General features: G+C 50.5%; 2 protein-coding genes across 2 annotated transcripts in view; one reads left to right on the forward strand and one right to left on the reverse strand.

Annotated features, from left to right (window-relative positions):
• The window catches only part of LOC147116110 (solute carrier organic anion transporter family member 2A1-like), a 380,850-nt gene extending 373,417 nt beyond the window's left edge, over window positions 1-7,433 (forward strand). The window contains exon 14 of the mRNA XM_085990861.1: window positions 602-7,433. Within this exon, the coding sequence (XP_085846987.1) occupies window positions 602-722 (121 nt within the window). The 3' untranslated portion in view covers window positions 723-7,433. The remainder of the gene's footprint in view (window positions 1-601) is intronic.
• Window positions 7,434-8,805: 1,372 nt separating this feature from the next.
• Window positions 8,806-18,596, reverse strand: part of LOC147116111 (uncharacterized) — a 55,903-nt gene continuing 46,112 nt past the window's right edge. The window contains exon 4 of the mRNA XM_085992006.1: window positions 8,806-8,940. Within this exon, the coding sequence (XP_085848132.1) occupies window positions 8,806-8,940 (135 nt within the window). The remainder of the gene's footprint in view (window positions 8,941-18,596) is intronic.

Raw genomic sequence — 18,596 nt, forward strand, 5'->3', positions numbered from 1 at the left:
ACCATTTCCCTTACCCTTAGTGTGAGCCTGAACCCCTACTAGCACCAAACCTTCACAACAATCAAAGTCTGCTGACCCATTTCACACAAGTATTAATAAGAGAAAATAACTACTCCTGTCTAATTGTTACTCCATATTAAAGTCATACATTCTCTACTTATTTGTATATAACTGAATAATAACATAAAGTCAAAGTATTAAGTAGCAAAATATATGGTAATTTGGGAAGCAGAGAAGTAGAGTTGTTGGAGTATATGAGGTTGTCTGAATACACTGAGGCTGAGCATTGGGGAGATGCAAAACTGAGGCACTACAGCACCTCCACTTGTGGGAGGGTGGAATTACAGAATGATAAGTTTCCATTATAATTGTGGACATAGGACTTTACAGTGAGACAATGTTGACACAAAAATGTGACAACAGGAAGAAAGCTTTTATAGATTGCAAGTGCAGTATTAAGATTTTTAATATATTATAGATATTTTTTAAATGTCTATAAAGAATTACCTCCCCATCATGAACCTCTTTTGTACTTCTGTGAAGATAAATTAATGTCTGCCAACAAAAGCTGAAACGATGTTACTATTTTAATGTTCCGCAGGTACATGGGTCTACAAGTCGGGTATAATATCTTTGGTGCATTGCTTTTATTGATCACTGGTTGGAAAGCGAAAAGGATCAGTGCACATAGAGATGCTGGGCAGAACGTGGGACCAGTATAAAGTTGCACAGAAGATTGACAGGAACTGTCATGATGCCACCTTACTCAATTGGCCAATCTACAAATAAATACTATTTTTGTCTCTGTGTCATTTACTTTAACAGTACCTCAGTTGCCAGACTTGTACAGTGCGTTGATTAACTCAGAGAATTCAAGTGGTTAAAATAGCAACACGCCAGGACAACGCTGGAGCAGTGTGAAAAACCCTCAATAAACTATAATAACAACAACTTCCATTTATACAGTGCCTCTTATCATAGTAAAATGTCCCAAGGCACTTCACAGGAGCGTTATCAAAAACATTGACATTGAGCCACATAAGGAGATATTAGGACAGATGACAGGTCGATAAGGTGGTTAGGAAGGCATATGGGATACTTGCCTTTATTAGCCGAGGCATAGAATATAAGAGCAGGGGGGTTATGCTTGAACTGTATAAAACACTAGTTAGGCCACAGCTAGAGTACTGCGTGCAGTTCTGGTCACTACATTACAGGAAAGATGTGATTGCACTAGAGAGCGTACAGAGGAGAATTACGAAGATGTTGCCTGGGCTGGGGAATTTTAGCTATGAGGAAAGATTGGATGGGCTGGAGTTGTTTTCTCTGGAACAAAGGAGGCTGAGGGGAGACCTAATTGAGGTGTATAAAATTATGAGCGGCCTAGATAGAGTGGATAGGAAGGACCTATCTCCCTTAGCAGAGAAGTCAATAACCAGGGGGCATAGATTTAAAGTAATTGGTCAGAGGTTTAGAGGGGATTTGAGGAGAAATGTTTTCACCCAGAGGGTGGTGGAGGTCATGAACTCACTGCCTGAAAGGGTGGTGGAGTCAGAAACCCTAACCACATTTAAAAAGTACTTGGATATGCACCTGAAGTGTCGTAACCTACAAGGCTACGGACCAAGTGCTGGAAAGTGGGATTAGGCTGGATAGCTCTTTGTCGGCCGGCATGGACAAGATGGGCCGAATGGTCCCCTTCTGTACTGTAAATTTCTATGATTCTATAATGACCAAAGCTTGGTCAAAGAGATAGGTTTTAAGGATCTTAAGCATCGTAAAAGAGATAGAGGTAGAGAGGCGGAAAGGTTTAGGGAGGGAATTCCAAAGCTTAGAGCCTAGGCAGCTGAAGGCACTGCCGCCAATGGTGGAGCGATTAAAATCAGGAGTGTGCAAGATGCCAGAATTGGAGGAGCACAGGGATCTTGGAGATTTGTAGGGCTGGAGGAGGTTACAGAGATAGGGAGGGATTTGAAAACAAGGATTAAAAATATAAAATCGAGGCATTGCCAGACCAAAAGCCAAAGTAGTTCAGCAAGCACAGGAGTGATGGGTGAACGGGACTTGGTGTGAGTTAGGACACAGGCAGCGAGCACAGGGGTGATGCGTGAACGGGACTTGGTGTGAGTTAGGACACGGGGCAGCGAGCATAGGGGTGATGGGTGAACGGGACTTGGTGTGAGTTAGGACACAGGCAGCGAGCACAGGAGTGATGGGTGAACGGGACTTGGTGTGAGTTAGGACACAGGCAACGAGCACAGGGATGATGGGTGAACGGGACTTGGTGTGAGTTAGGACATGGGGCAGCGAGCACAGGGGTGATGGGTGAACGGGACTTGGTGTGAATTAGGGCACAGGCAGCGAGCAGAGGAGTGATGGGTGAACGGGACTTGGTGTGAGTTAGGACATGGGGCAGTGAGCACAGGGGTGATGGGTGAACGGGACTTGGTGTGAGTTAGGACACAGGCAGCGAGCACAGGAGTGATGGGTGAACTGGACTTGGTGTGAGTTAGGACACGGGGCAGCGAGCACAGGAGTGATGGGTGAACGGGACTTGGTGTGAGTTAGGACACGGGGCAGCGAGCACAGGAGTGATGGGTGAACGGGACATGGTGTGAGTTAGGACACAGGCAGCAAGCACAGGAGTGATGGGTGAACGGGACTTGGTGTGAGTTAGGACACAGGCAGCGAGCACAGGAGTGATGGGTGAACGGGACTTGGTGTGAGTTAGGACACGGGGCAGCGAGCACAGGAGTGATGGGTGAACGGGACTTGGTGTGAGTTAGGACACAGGCAGCGAGCACAGGAGTGATGGGTGAACGGGACTTGGTGTGAATTAGAACACAGGCAGCGAGCACAGGAGTGATGGGTGAACGGGACTTGGTGTCAGTTAGGACACAGGCAGCGAGCACAGGAGTGATGGGTGAACTGGACTTGGTGTGAGTTAGGACACGGGGCAGCGAGCACAGGAGTGATGGGTGAACGGGACTTGGTGTGAGTTAGGACACGGGGCAGCGAGCACAGGGGTGATGGGTGAATGGGACTTGGTGTGAGTTAGGACACAGGCAGCGAGCACAGGGGTGATGGGTGAACGGGACTTGGTGTGAATTAGAACACAGGCAGCGAGCACAGGGGTGATGGGTGAACGGGACTTGGTGTGAGTTAGGACACAGGCAGCGAGCACAGGAGTGATGGGTGAACGGGACTTGGTGTGAGTTAGGACACAGGCAGCGAGCACAGGAGTGATGGGTGAACGGGACTTGGTGTGAGTTAGGACACAGGCAGCGAGCACAGGAGTGATGGGTGAACTGGACTTGGTGTGAGTTAGGACACAGGCAGCGAGCACAGGAGTGATGGGTGAACGGGACTTGGTGTGAGTTAGGACACGGGGCAGCGAGCACAGGAGTGATGGGTGAACGGGACTTGGTGTGAGTTAGGACATGGGGCAGCGAGCACAGGGGTGATGGGTGAACGGGACGTGGTGTGAATTAGGACACAGGCAGCGAGCAGAGGAGTGATGGGTGAACGGGACTTGGTGTGAGTTAGGACACAGGCAGCGAGCACAGGAGTGATGGGTGAACTGGACTTGGTGTGAGTTAGGACACGGGGCAGCGAGCACAGGGGTGATGGGTGAACGGGACTTGGTGTGAGTTAGGACACAGGCAGCGAGCACAGGAGTGATGCGTGAACGGGACTTGGTGTGAGTTAGGACACGGGGCAGCGAGCACAGGGGTGATGGGTGAACGGGACTTGGTGTGAGTTAAGACACAGGCAGCGAGCACAGGAGTGATGGGTGAACTGGACTTGGTGTGAGTTAGGACACGGGGCAGCGAGCACAGGAGTGATGGGTGAACGGGACTTGGTGTGAGTTAGGACACGGGGCAGCGAGCACAGGAGTGATGGGTGAACGGGACTTGGTGTGAGTTAGGACACAGGCAGCGAGCACAGGAGTGATGGGTGAACTGGACTTGGTGTGAGTTAGGACACGGGGCAGCGAGCACAGGAGTGATGGGTGAACGGGACTTGGTGTGAGTTAGGACACAGGCAGCGAGCACAGGAGTGATGGGTGAACGGGACTTGGTGTGAGTTAGGACACAGGCAGCGAGCACAGGAGTGATGCGTGAACGGGACTTGGTGTGAGTTAGGACACGGGGCAGCGAGCACAGGGGTGATGGGTGAACGGGACTTGGTGTGAGTTAAGACACAGGCAGCGAGCACAGGAGTGATGGGTGAACTGGACTTGGTGTGAGTTAGGACACGGGGCAGCGAGCACAGGAGTGATGGGTGAACGGGACTTGGTGTGAGTCAGGACACGGGGCAGCGAGCACAGGAGTGATGGGTGAACGGGACTTGGTGTGAGTTAGGACCCAGGCAGCGAGCACAGGAGTGATGGGTGAACTGGACTTGGTGTGAGTTAGGACACGGGGCAGCGAGCACAGGAGTGATGGGTGAACGGGACTTGGTGTGAGTTAGGACACAGGCAGCGAGCACAGGAGTGATGGGTGAACGGAACTTGGTGTGAGTTAGGACACAGGCAGCGAGCACAGGAGTGATGGGTGAACGGGACTTGGTGTGAGTTAGGACACAGGCAGCGAGCACAGGAGTGATGGGTGAACGGGACTTGGTGTGAGTTAGGACACGGGGCAGCGAGCACAGGGGTGATGGGTGAACGGGACTTGGTGTGAATTAGAACACAGGCAGCGAGCACAGGAGTGATGGGTGAACGGGACTTGGTGTGAGTTAGGACACAGGCAGCGAGCACAGGAGTGATGGGTGAACGGGACTTGGTGTGAGTTAGGACATGGGGCAGCGAGCACAGGGGTGATGGGTGAACGGGACTTGGTGTGAATTAGGACACAGGCAGCGAGCAGAGGAGTGATGGGTGAACGGGACTTGGTGTGAGTTAGGACACAGGCAGCGAGCACAGGAGTGATGGGTGAACTGGACTTGGTGTGAGTTAGGACACGGGGCAGCGAGCACAGGGGTGATGGGTGAACGGGACTTGGTGTGAGTTAGGACACAGGCAGTGAGCACAGGAGTGATGGGTGAACGGGACTTGGTGTGAGTTAGGACACAGGCAGCGAGCACAGGAGTGATGGGTGAACGGGACTTGGTGTGAGTTAGGACACAGGCAGCGAGCACAGGAGTGATGGGTGAACTGGACTTGGTGTGAGTTAGGACACGGGGCAGCGAGCACAGGGGTGATGGGTGAACGGGACTTGGTGTGAGTTAAGACACAGGCAGCGAGCACAGGAGTGATGGGTGAACGGGACTTGGTGTGAGTTAGGACACAGGCAGCGAGCACAGGAGTGATGGGTGAACGGGACTTGGTGTGAGTTAGGACACAGGCAGCGAGCACAGGAGTGATGGGTGAACGGGACTTGGTGTGAGTTAGGACACAGGCAGCGAGCACAGGAGTGATGGGTGAACGGGACTTGGTGTGAGTTAGGACACGGGGCAGCGAGCACAGGAGTGATGGGTGAACGGGACTTGGTGTGAGTTAGGACACGGGGCAGCGAGCACAGGAGTGACGGGCGAACGGGACTTGGTGTGAGTTAGGACACGGGGCAGCGAGCACGGGTGATGGGTGAACGGGACTTGGTGTGAGATGGGACACGGACAGCGAGTACAGGGGTGATGGGTGAACGGGACTTGGTGTGAGTTAGGACACGGGGCAGTGAGCACAGGGGAGATGGGTGAACGGGACTTGGTGTGAGTTAGGACACGGGGCAGCGAGCACAGCGGAGATGGGTGAACGGGACTTGGTGTGAGTTAGGACACAGGGCAGCGAGCACAGGGATGATGGGTGAACGGGACTTGGTGTGAGTTAGGACACGGGGCAGCGAGCACAGCGGAGATGGGTGAATGGTACATGGTGCGAGTTAGGACACGGGGCAGCGAGCACAGGGGTGATGGGTGAACGGGACTTGGTGTGAGTTAGGACACAGGCAGCGAGCACAGGGGTGATGGGTGAATGGGACTTGGTGTGAGTTAGGACACGGGGCAGCAGAGTTTTGGATGAGCTCAAATTTATGTCGGGTAGAAGATGGGAGGCCGGCCAGGAGAGCGCTGGAATAATCAAGTCTAGAGGTAACAAAGGCATGGAGGAGCGTTTCAGCAGCAGATGAGCTGAGGCAGTGGTGAAAACAGGTGATGTTACAGAGGTGGAAATAGGCGGTGTTAGTGATGGCATGGATAATATTCAGAAGATCGGGGTCAAATACGACATCAAAGTTGTGAACAGTCTGGTTCAGCCTCATACAATGGCCAGGGAGAGGGATGGAGTCGGTGAATAGGGCACGGAGTTTGTGGTGGGGACCAAAGACAATGACTTCAGTCTTCCCAATATTTAGTTGGAGGAAATTTCTGCTCAACCGGTACTGGATGTCGGACAAGCAGTCTGACAGTTTCGAGACAGTGGACGGGCCAAGAGCGGTGATGGTGAGGTAGAGCTGGGTGTCGTCACCGTACATGTGGAACCTGATGTGTTTTTGGCTGATGTCGCTGAGGGGCAGCTTGTAGAGGAGAAATAGGAAAGGGCCAAGGATAGATCCTTGGGAGACACCAGAGATAACAAAGAAAATAAAGAAAGAGTGGTAATAAAGAAAAGAACATTTGGGTTTCTTTAAATGTAATGCAGGTATGGAAATGGCACATTTCAACAATGTGTCTTAGGCACAAGGATGAAATGCATACAAGGCATGTTACAGTGTTCCCTCAGGAACTGAGCACACAAGGCATGCAGTCGTTACATTCAAGGCTGAAGAGTATAGTAAGCTGTTGGGGCACACAGTCATATCACTCGTCTTAGTGAATCCAGGTGGAATATTGTGTTAGTTTGGAGATTGGTGCAGCTCTGAGAAGCTTGATCTAATCAAGGTGCTTAGCAATGTGGGAAAAAAACATTTACTGCTGCATACAGGACATGAAAATAAATGAGTGCAGCAGAGAAGATTCCCATAAAGAACTCTATGGAAGGGACTTCTCCAAAGTAAATCATACAAATAATCTGTTAGGCAAGCTGTGGTAACAGGCCTGTTTAAAGTGAGCGAGGCAGTAACACCTCAGCCAACCAACACACTATCTGTCATATGGCAAAGTCTATCAATCGCTTTATTACCGCAGTCTTTGATTAAACAAGAGAATGTGGTATGAGAAGAAATACCTGGGTACAGGTAAATGAACATGAGAAACAGACGTTTATGTCGAGTATTAACTGTATTAGGAAAAAGAAGTACAATGTTTTCAGTTTTATTGCGTCTATTGCTTGTTCTGTGGCGATGCTTCCTGTAATTGTACAGAAGGGTTGCAAAAGGATTTATTTGCTTTAGTGCTTCCTGTAGTGGCGGAAGAGGTACATTGATGGGGTTGTATCTATATGTTGCTGTGCCTTCTGTTTCTTTTGAATATAATCATTAAAAGATGTTGCTCTATTATGCAAGCTGTCAATTATTAAAAAGCACAGATTGCTCCTATATCCTATCGCTGTTTCGAAGGGGCCCTCTTAAGCACTGATTTTAAAATGTCACATGGGAAAGGGAAAGAAACAAAAAGGGGGAAAAATTCAGTGGTGCCCCCTTTGGGCTGCTAACGTCGCTGGGGCGCTAATTTCAACGGCCTGAAAAAGTTAGTGACCATGCGCCGTAAATTCAGTGGTAGCGCCCCAACCAGGAGGCAGCGCTACTGGAAGCATCCCTCTCCTTGGGGCACTACCAGTGAATTTTGCGGTGCTACGTGCAACAGCGCCACGCACATCTGCACGTAACGCTGCATCATTGCAGGCCTCCCTCTCCTGATTAAAGGGGAGGGGCCTAGTGCTGCACCCACGGGGGTCCTGCTGGACCACCGGGGAGCCGGGTGCCATGAAAAGAGCCCGGCACTCAAGAGGAGTGCCGGGCTGAGCGGTCGCGGCCGGTATCCCAAAGAGAAAAGGGGAAGGGGGGCAGGTGCTGGCAGTCGGCCCAAAAAAATGGCCGCCCGACACCTGCCCGTTAAGTTGCTCCAATGCAGCTGCAGAAACGCCCCCTGACCCTTTCGGACATGTCGTCCGGTGATAGATCAGGGGCCGCAACCCAAGGTTGCAGCTGGGGCGCTGTACACGGCGATGACATCATCGACGGAGGAGCAGCAACATGGGGCGCTACCGGCTACCGCCGCAGCTAAACTCCAGCTGAATTTCGGGGGAGGCGTTAGCGGCAACGTGCCTGGGCGCCAGGGGATTTACGCCCCGTTAGCGCCTCCTCGGGGGTGTTAATGAGAGGCGCAAATCAACCCAATTTTCCCCCCAAAGAATTTGCAGGATAACTAATTTATACACGTCTCAAATGCAGTAACTAGCTGACCAAACCATGCAGGTAACACGTCATATGTAGGGCCATCAGTACAGTTTCGAGCTTCCCATTGTCATTATTTGAAAGCATTGTCAGTGTAATGCTATGCTCAGTCCATTCAGGTCTGCAATATATGCCATCCTGTGATTAATATTGCATTGTTACAAAACCAACACATAGAACTGATCAGAGAGACTTTTTGAAAATGTTTAGAACAAGGTATCAGAAAGTGCATTGAGGGGTCAAATTGCTACAAATTCACACAAGATGCACAGTTGTTTTCTGTCAAGAACTGTGCGACGATTCTCAGCTTTCTACATCATTACATTCATTATATTGCTGAAAATGTAAATTTCCATTAACAGCTAACGTACATTAAAGACAGACGCAGTGCACAAACTCCAGCACTTCATCGTTTTGGAGTTAATGTGGGACATTGAAGACGAATCATAGAATCTTGGGGCTGGAAATTCATCTACGTACCACCACTCCATAGCGCCACGAAATGGCAATAAAATGGCAGCTGCTTGTCTTTTGACAGCTGGTGGCAGCTCCCATGGTGGCCGGCATGTTCATGTCCCCCTTTGCGCTGCCAGTAACTGGCAGTGCCCTGAAAAAAAAAAATGGCAGCGTGGTGACATCAATCGGCGTACAACGCCGACTTAACATCACCAACATGAAATTCAGCGCTGGGTCCTAAGCACGCCAGATTAACCGGCCGTTCAACCAGGCTGACAGGGACACACACATCATTAGGTAAGTTTGAATGTAAGGTTTTGGACTGTTTTTTGATTTTATTGAAGTGGTTGCTTGCTGCAACAGATGTGAAAAGTTTTTTAAGTGTGTAGGGAATGCTGCTGGATGCTTACATGGCTTCAGATGTTAAATGAAGGCCTTTGAGAAGACATAACGGCCTAGAAATTCCCTTGGGTTTGCACCCATTTAGGGGCGCAAGAGTGGGTTGCGCCGGAAGTTGCGTCGCCGCTGAAATTAGGTGGGCCTTTAAATCGGCGTAAGCCGGTAGCGCTGCGCCGGCACCGATGACGTCATCGGTGTGCGCAGCGCCCCGGTACCGCCCGAAACCACGCCGATCCCCATCTTCAGTAGCGGCCGCCTCTTCCCTGGCGGCCGCTAACAACGTTTTGAAAACCTGGCCGTGCTGCAGCCTTAGAGGCGCTATTTAAAGCGGAGGTGCGGCCGGCCGCTTTTTCGGCGGCCACCTGCCTGCACCTCCTTCCCCGGCCTCCTCCACCCCCCCCCCGCGGCATTGCTGGCTGGTTTCCGTGGAGCCCGGCACTTCGCCGTTGTGCCGGGCTCTTTTGCCGGCACTTTCAACGGGGCTCCGGCCGTTGCAGGCACCTCCCCCTTAAGAGAAGGGGGAGGCCTGCAGTACAGCAGCCTGCCGCTCCGCATCGGGTGGCGCAGCGGGACCGGCAGCGCTGAAATTCACTTTCAGCGCTCCAAGCGGGGCGGGCACACCCTGTACCAGCGCCCGCTTCCGCTTTGGGGCGCTGAAAGTGAATTTGGGGCGGGCACAACTGGCTCGGCGGCGGGCACTAAATTCCCGGCGCAAACGTGCTGGCGGGGCGTCACCGAATTTATAGGCCAACATGCTGCGAATACGCAGCAGGTCACCCAACATCCGTGGAGTGAAAAACAGAGTTCACGTCTCAAAGTCGCGATGCTGCCTGACCAGCTGAGCATTTTATGCTGTCATTTCACATTTACAGCAGTCGCTTTATGAGAGAAGAGGAAGACACAGAAGAGGAGGAATCAGAAGAGGAGGAATCAGAAGAGGAGGAATCAGATGGAAGGATGCACACCAGACATCCCCTTCATGGCTGGGATATCTGGAATGGAATCATCTGTCTCTGGTCCCAGTAACCACAACCCCAATTCCACTTTCAACATTAGTCCTACACCTTACCGTCCATCTGTTACTGACCATCACAGTGTCCTCTTGGCCATGATGCTGAAATAAAAGCCAGCACAAAGTAAACGTTCCAATCCACCTATATACGTCTATCCATCCAAGGCGACATCAAGAAATCAACTCATCACCCGTATGCATTCTCTAAGTGAGTGTCTTGTGTGTGCCTTTGCCTATCCTACTGATGTCACGCAGTGCTACCCCAGTGGCTGCAGCATGGCTAGTGGAAGGAAGCTGACTTTCAGTGGGGGACACTGTAGATGTCCTTGCTGGTCGACCTTGCAAGCTGGGAGTGTGAAATCAATCTTCTGTTCTTGTTCTTCTTCACTGTTCTCTCCCTCTTCTTGGTCACCCACTGACTAGGCAGGCCACATTCCTTGGTCAGCTACTGGTTGGGCAGGCTGCATTCATTGGTCACCCACTGGCTGGGCAGGCTGCATTCCTTGGGTGTGTGAAATAAGAAAGACACAAGGGTGAAGTTGTGGTGAGGGGAGGGTGGGAAAGCATAAGGTGCATGCCATAAGGAGGGTAACATATGAGGATACCCACATCTTGATATCCTTTCAGCCCCAATGCTGGCCAAGGGCTCAGCCATGCCCCTGCCAAGAATGGCCTGCACCGTCTCCTCCAAAGAGGTGAGGTGAGGTTAGGAATGGGAGATGTGCCTCGTGATTGGTGTAGATTGTTGGTAGATGAGTGAATGGGAATTGTGCATTGAGCAGCTCCACCATAAAAATGGAGCTTTCAACAAGGATCAGTTGCAGGTGGCAGAACTTTGTTTTCTCAGGTCTTGGAGAACTTTTTGCAGGTCTACTTATTTTGGAAGTGGTGAAGCTGAGATCCATCTCCACTGTGACCTCCTGGGAAAACCCTCTCCCCACATTGACTCAACGCTTCCTCAACTGAGGTATATACCAGCAGCATGGGAACCATTTATTTCCTTTCATCCTGGACCTCAGATTCAGATGAAGAGCTGCCGTGGCAGCAACGGAACCAGGAACAACAGCAACAACAGGAGCGCCAACCTGCTGCTCATCCACCTGATGGTGCACAGGCCAGAAGGCACCAGCGCAGGGAAGCACATCGCCGCAGGATATTCCCCCAAAACAGGGTTTAAAGGATAAGGATGTGCTTCCTCAACATGAGTCAGCAGCAGTGCCAAAGGAGGCTGAGACTTTTGCTGACATCTGCGCAATGCTGCACCAACACCTGGAGCCCAGAGGATCTGGTGGACACCCCTTACCAGTGGCCATCAAAGTCACCACCGCAATCAACTTTTTGCTTCAGGCTCCTTCCAGGGATCATCAGCAGACATCAGCGGCATCTCCCAGTCGGCTACACACACTTGCATCATGCAGGTAACCGATGCCCTCTTTGCAAAGGCGCACAATTACATCCACTTCTCCACGGATGAAGCAAGTGTAACCGCGCGTGCGGTTGGTTTTGCAAATATGGCAGGCTTGCCAAGGGTGCTGTGCATCATAGATGGCACACATGTGGCCCTTAAGGCACCCCATCACAACCCAGCTATTTTTGTCAACTGCAAGGGCTTCCACTCCCTCAACGTACAGCTGGTGTGTAACCACAGGAAGGACATTTTGCATGTTTGCGCCAAGTACCCTGGCAGTTGCCAAGACTTGTTCATCCTGCGGCAGTCTAGTGTGCCTCCACCAAACCAACTTTGCGGATGGCTACTTGGAGACAAGGGCTACCCCCTGAAGACATGGCTAATGACATCATTCAGGAGGCCATCGAACGAAAATGAGGAGCATTACAACTCCAGCCACATTTCGACCAGATCCATTATTGAGCAAAGCATCAGCTTGCTGACGATGCGATTCAGATGCATTGATAGATCAGGTTGAGCCCTGCAGTACTCAGCAACCAGGGTCTCCAGAATCATCATGGTCTGCTGTGCACTGCACAACATCGCACAGCATCATGGCTTGCAGCTGCCTGAAGAACAAGTGGCTCAGTGCATAGCCTCCTCAGATGAGGAGGATGAGGAGGAAGAGGAGAATGAGAATGAAGACCTTGCAGAGGCGCATCATCCAGCTGCAGCAGCATGCGAGACCAACCGCAACATCGTCATTAAACCAGCAGACAAAGGAGGAGCCATCGTCATACAGAACAGAATGGACTATTGCAAAGAAGCATACCGACAACTGGACAACCAGGAATACTACAGACAGTTACCCGCAGATCCGACCAAAGAACACACCCGCCAACTCAACAGACTGATCAAGACCTTCGATCCAGACCTTCAGAGCATCCTACGCGCTCTCATCCCACGTACTCCCCACATGGGAGACTTCTACTGCCTCCCAAAGATACACAAAGCCAACACACCCGGACGTCCTATCGTATCAGGCAATGGAACACTGTGTGAGAACCTCTCTGGATACATCGAGGGCATCCTGAGACCCATCGTACAGGGAACCCCCAGCTTCTGTCGCGACACTACAGACTTCTTACAGAAACTCAGCACCCATGGACCAGTTGAACCAGGAACACTCCTCACCACGATGGACATCTCGGCACTCTACACCAGTATCCCCCACAATGGCGGCATCGCTGCGACAGCCTCAGTACTCAACACCAACAACAGCCAATCTCCAGACGCCATCTTACAACTCATCCGCTTCATCCTTGACCACAATGTCTTCACCTTCGACAACCAGTTCTTTACCCAAACACACGGAACAGCCATGGGGACCAAATTCGCACCCCAATATGCCAACATCTTCAAGCACAAGTTCGAGCAAGACTTCTTCGCTGCACAGGACCTCCAACCAATGCTATACACCAGATACATCGACGACATTTTCTTCCTATGGACCCACGGCGAAGAATCACTGAAAAGACTACACAATGACATCAGCAAGTTCCACCCCACCATCAAACTCACCATGGACTACTCCTCAGAATCGGTTTCATTCTTGGACACACGAATCGCCATCAAAGATGGACACTTCAGCACTTCACTCTACCGCAAGCCCACGGACAACCTCACGATGCTCCACTTCTCCAGCTTCCACCCTAACCACGTTAAAGAAGCCATCCCCTATGGACAAGCCCTGCGAATACACAGGATCTGCTCAGACTAGGAGGAACGCGATGGACACCTACAGACGCTGAAAGATGCCCTCATAAGAACGGGATATGATGCTCGACTCGTCGATCGACAGTTCCGACGGGCCACAGCGAAAAATCGCATAGACCTCCTCAGAAGACAAACACGGGACACAACCAACAGAGTACCCTTCGTCGTCCAGTACTTCCCTGGGGCGGAGAAACTACGTCATGTTCTCCGCAGCCTTCAACATGTCATCGACGACGACGAAAACCTTGCTAAGGCCATCCCCACGCCTCCACTACTCGCCTTCAAACAGCCGCCTAACCTCAAACAGACCATCATTCACAGCAAATTACCCAGCTTTCAGGAGAACAACGACCACGCCACCACACAACCCTGCCACGGCAACCTCTGCAAGACATGCCAGATCATCAACACAGATACCATCATCACACGTGAGGACACCACCCGCCAGGTACATGGTACATACTCATGTGGCTCGGCCAACGTTGTCTACCTCATACGTTGCCGGAAAGGATGCCCCGGAGCATGGTACATCAGCGAGACCATGCAGACACTGCGACAACAGATGAACGGACAGCGCACAACAATCGCCAGGCAGGAGTGTTCCCTCCCAGTCGGGGAACACTTCAGCAGTCAAGGACATTCAGCCTCCGATCTTCGAGTAAGCATTCTCCAAGGCAGCCTTCGAGACACACGACAACGCAAAATCGTCGAGCAGAAACTGATAGCCAAGTTCCGCACTCATGAGGACAGCCTCAACCGGGATCTTGGGTTCATGTCATGCTACATGTAACCCCACCTGATGTAGAGTCATCCAGACTCGAGTCGTCGTTGGCTTGTTCTCTCTGCACAGATGCGGCCGGACCTGTTGTGATTTCCAGCAAAGTTTTTTGTTTTTTTTCTGTTTTTCATACAGACCCCAGCATCTGCAACATTTGACCCCTTGTGACCCCACCTCATTGTTCTTTGATGTAATGTTTTCCTGACTGACCTGTTTGGCACCATTCACACCTTTGATTGCTGTGATTATCTCTCTGCCGAGGTGTGATAAAGGGCAGTTAGAAAGATTACCTGTAATCATCTGGCAGTTTTCTCTGACTATATATGCTGTGCCTGTATGCTTCTCTTCACTTCACCTGATGAAGGAGCAGCGCTCCGAAAGCTTGTGATTTCAAATAAAGCTGTTGGACTATAACCTGGTGTTGTGTGACTTCTTACATTTGTCCACCCCAGTCCAGCACCGGCATCTCCACATCATGTCTGCTCTCTCAAGATGACAGCATTCCTGCTGCCACCACTGTCACTTCCCCATTACACTTGCCACCGCCTGTAGCCCAGACTGCTGCCGCCCATGCAGAGTTGGTGCAATCTGTAGCTGGGCCCTCTAGGCCCAGAGCTGGTCGAGGCCATCCTACAAGGGCATCTGCAGTCTCATTTTCTGACAATCAGCAGACGTCCAGCAGCCTTGCTGCAGCCACTGGGGTCCCATTATGGAGGAGCAGTAGGGTGGAAAGGGGGGAAGCACGCAAGGGAAGGAGATCACGCTCGAAGGGCAAAAAGTAGGAAGTGTGACAAAAAGTTGTTAAATTTTTTATTAAAGGCCGAGGTTCGTGGTCAAACTTTTGTTTAGTGTTTTGGACATTATCTCCAGGTTGTGAGAACCAGTTGTGTTAAAGTTTGTTTTTTGATGTTTCTTTCTATTAGTTTGTCATGAACAAATGACACACACAGAGTTTGTAAAATAAATAAGTTTTTGTATTCAAAATGTACATATTTGGTGTTTGGAATCATTGCTGCCTAGGCCAGCTTAGGGGTTGTAGGGGGTGGCGTGTGCGCCCAGTCAGCTCTGCCCCTGACTGTCTCTGAGCAGTTCGAATCGCTCCCACGCCCCTGGGTTCTGGACTTAGGTACAGGCGGCGATACAGAAATAGACAAGTGGTTTGGAGCAAGATAAACCGCAATTTTTATTAAAGGCACAATAAAATCACAACACTGAGAATTACTGGAATAATTACAGGCATATAAAATTACACTTATTTGGGAATGGGGAACACACGGCACATCGAGGGAACAAACACATTAAAAATCCCCTTACCATTGTCCCACCCCCAATACCTAACGAGATTAAGCTACGAGGGGACCGGAATTCATGCTCACCAATGGGGTTTCTTTTACGGTTCGAAACCTGTCGATTAAGCCGGTTGTGGTTTTGGGGTTCGCCCTTGTTGTCTTTTGGGGCTTGCCGTTGTCACGTGGTCACAGGGCGTGGCGATGGAGTTGTCTGTGTGAAGTACCCTTCTTTTCCTTCGTTAGAGTAAAGTCTTTTGTTGGGTACTTCACCTTACAGGAATGGCTGCTCTTCTGGTGGTGGTTTGGTCGCCGATGGTTTTGTTGCGGTTGGGGCTCGGTTGGCGGTTTATATTGTCGATTGATTTTTCTACCCAAGCTTCAAACGCCAGCTTATAACTAGGCCGGGGTGTATACCCACTCGTCCCCAATGCTTCTTTTTCACTGCCCTTCTCTGCCCATCAGTTTTACCGCTCATCTCGTCTCATCTCGTCTGCCATTTGCGGCCCCGTGTGTCTTGTGCGTGTTCGAATCGGGTTCCGTTCTCCTCCCGCGTTTGGCCCCCAGTGTTGTAATGGGCGTCCTCAGTGTCGGGAGAGCCAAGAACAAGAGGCAAGAGAGCGAGAGCTACCGGTGGGCCTACAATTATACCCGGTTCTTCACCCCTTATCTGCGCGCCAAATCAGGTCAGTTCTTTGTTTAATTTGACGGTCTCGTCTAAAATGATTACAGGCATTCACTTTAATGACTTTTGGGGCGGTTGTCTCCTTGTTTAATGGCTTCGATATCCTGGCTGTTTATTATTTATGAAATTTAATCATCTTTCTTGGCTTGGTAGCTACCTGTGAGCTGTTACCGATTCTTTATGCAAAAAGTTAATGGCCTCAAGATTAGGTCTATCCTGACTTGATCTGTTCCAAGGTGAAGAATGCATATTCCATGTTTACCTAGCTGTCTGGCTTTAGAAAATGGCAAAGTCTTTCACAGATCCATGCATGTTAGGTTTTATTTCAGGATTTGAATGGGTGCTTTTAAAATCCTGCAGGCCTTGGTCACGAGGTTTCAGAAGCCATTTTGGGTACCCTTTTTAATAACTTGTCCATACAGGGTCCCTTTATCCATAACTTTTGGGGAATGTGGGAATTTTGAGAACCCTACACTCCCCCCTGTTGATACTAAACTCGCTTTAAGTATCATCCTGACAAGGTGAGCAAAATTCCCGACCCTCCATAGTCAATCTTCCCCTGTAATTACCTATCTATGATCCCGCGACGCATGCATTTCCCATTCTGTAAAAATGCAGTGTACATAAGCATACATAGAATAATTACAGTTGTTTACACACATCCAAGCATGGAGGGGGTCCAACACCCCTGCACCATTTGGTACACATACATCTTTATTAAAACAACACATCGAAAATCTTTATTAAAAACAGCAAAAAACACAAAAAAACAACAATCTTTATTCAGAAATACAAAAAAATTCAAACAGGTGTATCTCCCTCCACCTTAACATAATGCTCTTTCCACATCCTTTGGTTTTGGAATTCTAGTATTTGGCCTCTTCCCTTGCACTGAGTGCACACTAGGTACAATACTATTCCCAGCTGGCAAACCATGAGGATGTGGGAAGCCAGTCTAATCCATGAAGGGACCTCTATGTTTTCAAAAATGTCCCACCAGGGTGGAACTACAATGTCCAGTATCTTGGCCCCTATCTCTACCGTCTTCTGCTCCAGAGTGTAGAAATGTTTCTGTGAGACTATTACTGCTTTGAGTATTTTGGTAAGGTGTTCTGGGAGAGGGGGAATTTCATAGCCGAAATGCGCTACATACTTTTGCAGGTTGGTGAAATTCTCCTTTACAGTGAGGTGAACAATGGAGGGTTCAGGAATGGGGACAATTCGTTCCTGGGCCACTTGAACTTCTGCCTCGGGTTTAAAGCAAAAACTGCTGTCACTTACTGCTATGCTGTCCATGCTGGTAGTGGGGCGCATCTGTGGTGACACAATTTGTCCCACCTCCTATATATGCTACCTGTGGGGGAACATGGTCTTGTGCCATTACCTCCATGGTACAGTTTATAGGTTTTGCGCCAGCAGCTTTAAACCCGCACTGTGGTTTTGAATAGGCATTCAAGTGCTGGGGACACAGTATTATGACATAAGGTGGGACTGCTGTGAAACGGATGTGTGCACCCCACTGAATTACTCCAATGTTCTCTACCCTGTATACCGGTGCGGGTCGGGCTATCCTACCCATGACCGGCATTCTTACTACTATACCCATGATGGTGTGGTTGGACCGTCCACAATCTACTGGGACTGGGTAGGCCTCAGAAGCTAGCCGGAGTTGACACGGGCTTAATGCATTCTCAAATGGATGGAAGGCTGCGAGGTGTTTGTTGCTGATCCAGGAGGGGACTAAACCCTGCTACTGTGGCCCTCGCCCAGCAACCATGCCCCGTACAGCATGCACACCTTGTTCTGTGCAGCCTGATCTGAAGCATTTCTGTCCTCACTTATGAGGGCATTTACAGTCTTTGCGTGCTTCTCCAGCTCAGCTATTATTTCTTTTAAATGGACCGTTGTGGGAGTTGCTGGAAATCAACAGACTGCGAGACTTTCGTAGCAGCAAAGAAAAACGCGTGTTAGCTTTATTAACTCTCCACATGGACTAAGGGACTTGGCCTCGTCGCAGGGCTATGACGTCATCATACAATCGATGACTCTTAAAGGGACCCTGCCCCGATAACCCAAACAAGTTCCGTACATAACGTGGAGCGATAACAACATTGGCTAAACATAGTGAATTGTGTTACTGTCCCTATGTGGTCTCCGCCACATACGTCCCCCCAGAATTCACTAGAACTGGCAATGTCAGTCATTGAGAGGCCCGGATCACACGGCCAAAACGGCTCCTTAAGTCTGGGGTGGGGACCGGGGGGGTCGCCGGAGGGTCCCCGGGCGCTCGGTGGTGGACTGAGGGTGCAGAAGCCGGAGGTCGGCCCCGCCGTGGGGGCTGAGCCAACCCAACGGGTCGGTCCAGATCCAGGGGGGCCGGCTTAAGATGGTCCACGGAAATGTAGCCTGGCTTACCGCCGACATCCACCAAAAAGGCCTTGTCCCCGGCTTCCAGGACGCGGAATGGTCCATCGTAGGGTGGGT

Source organism: Somniosus microcephalus, chromosome 6 (assembly GCF_052327205.1).
Source record: "Somniosus microcephalus isolate GS21.2 chromosome 6, FLI_Smic_1.0, whole genome shotgun sequence".
In the NCBI taxonomy this organism is placed as follows: Eukaryota; Metazoa; Chordata; class Chondrichthyes; order Squaliformes; family Somniosidae; genus Somniosus; species Somniosus microcephalus.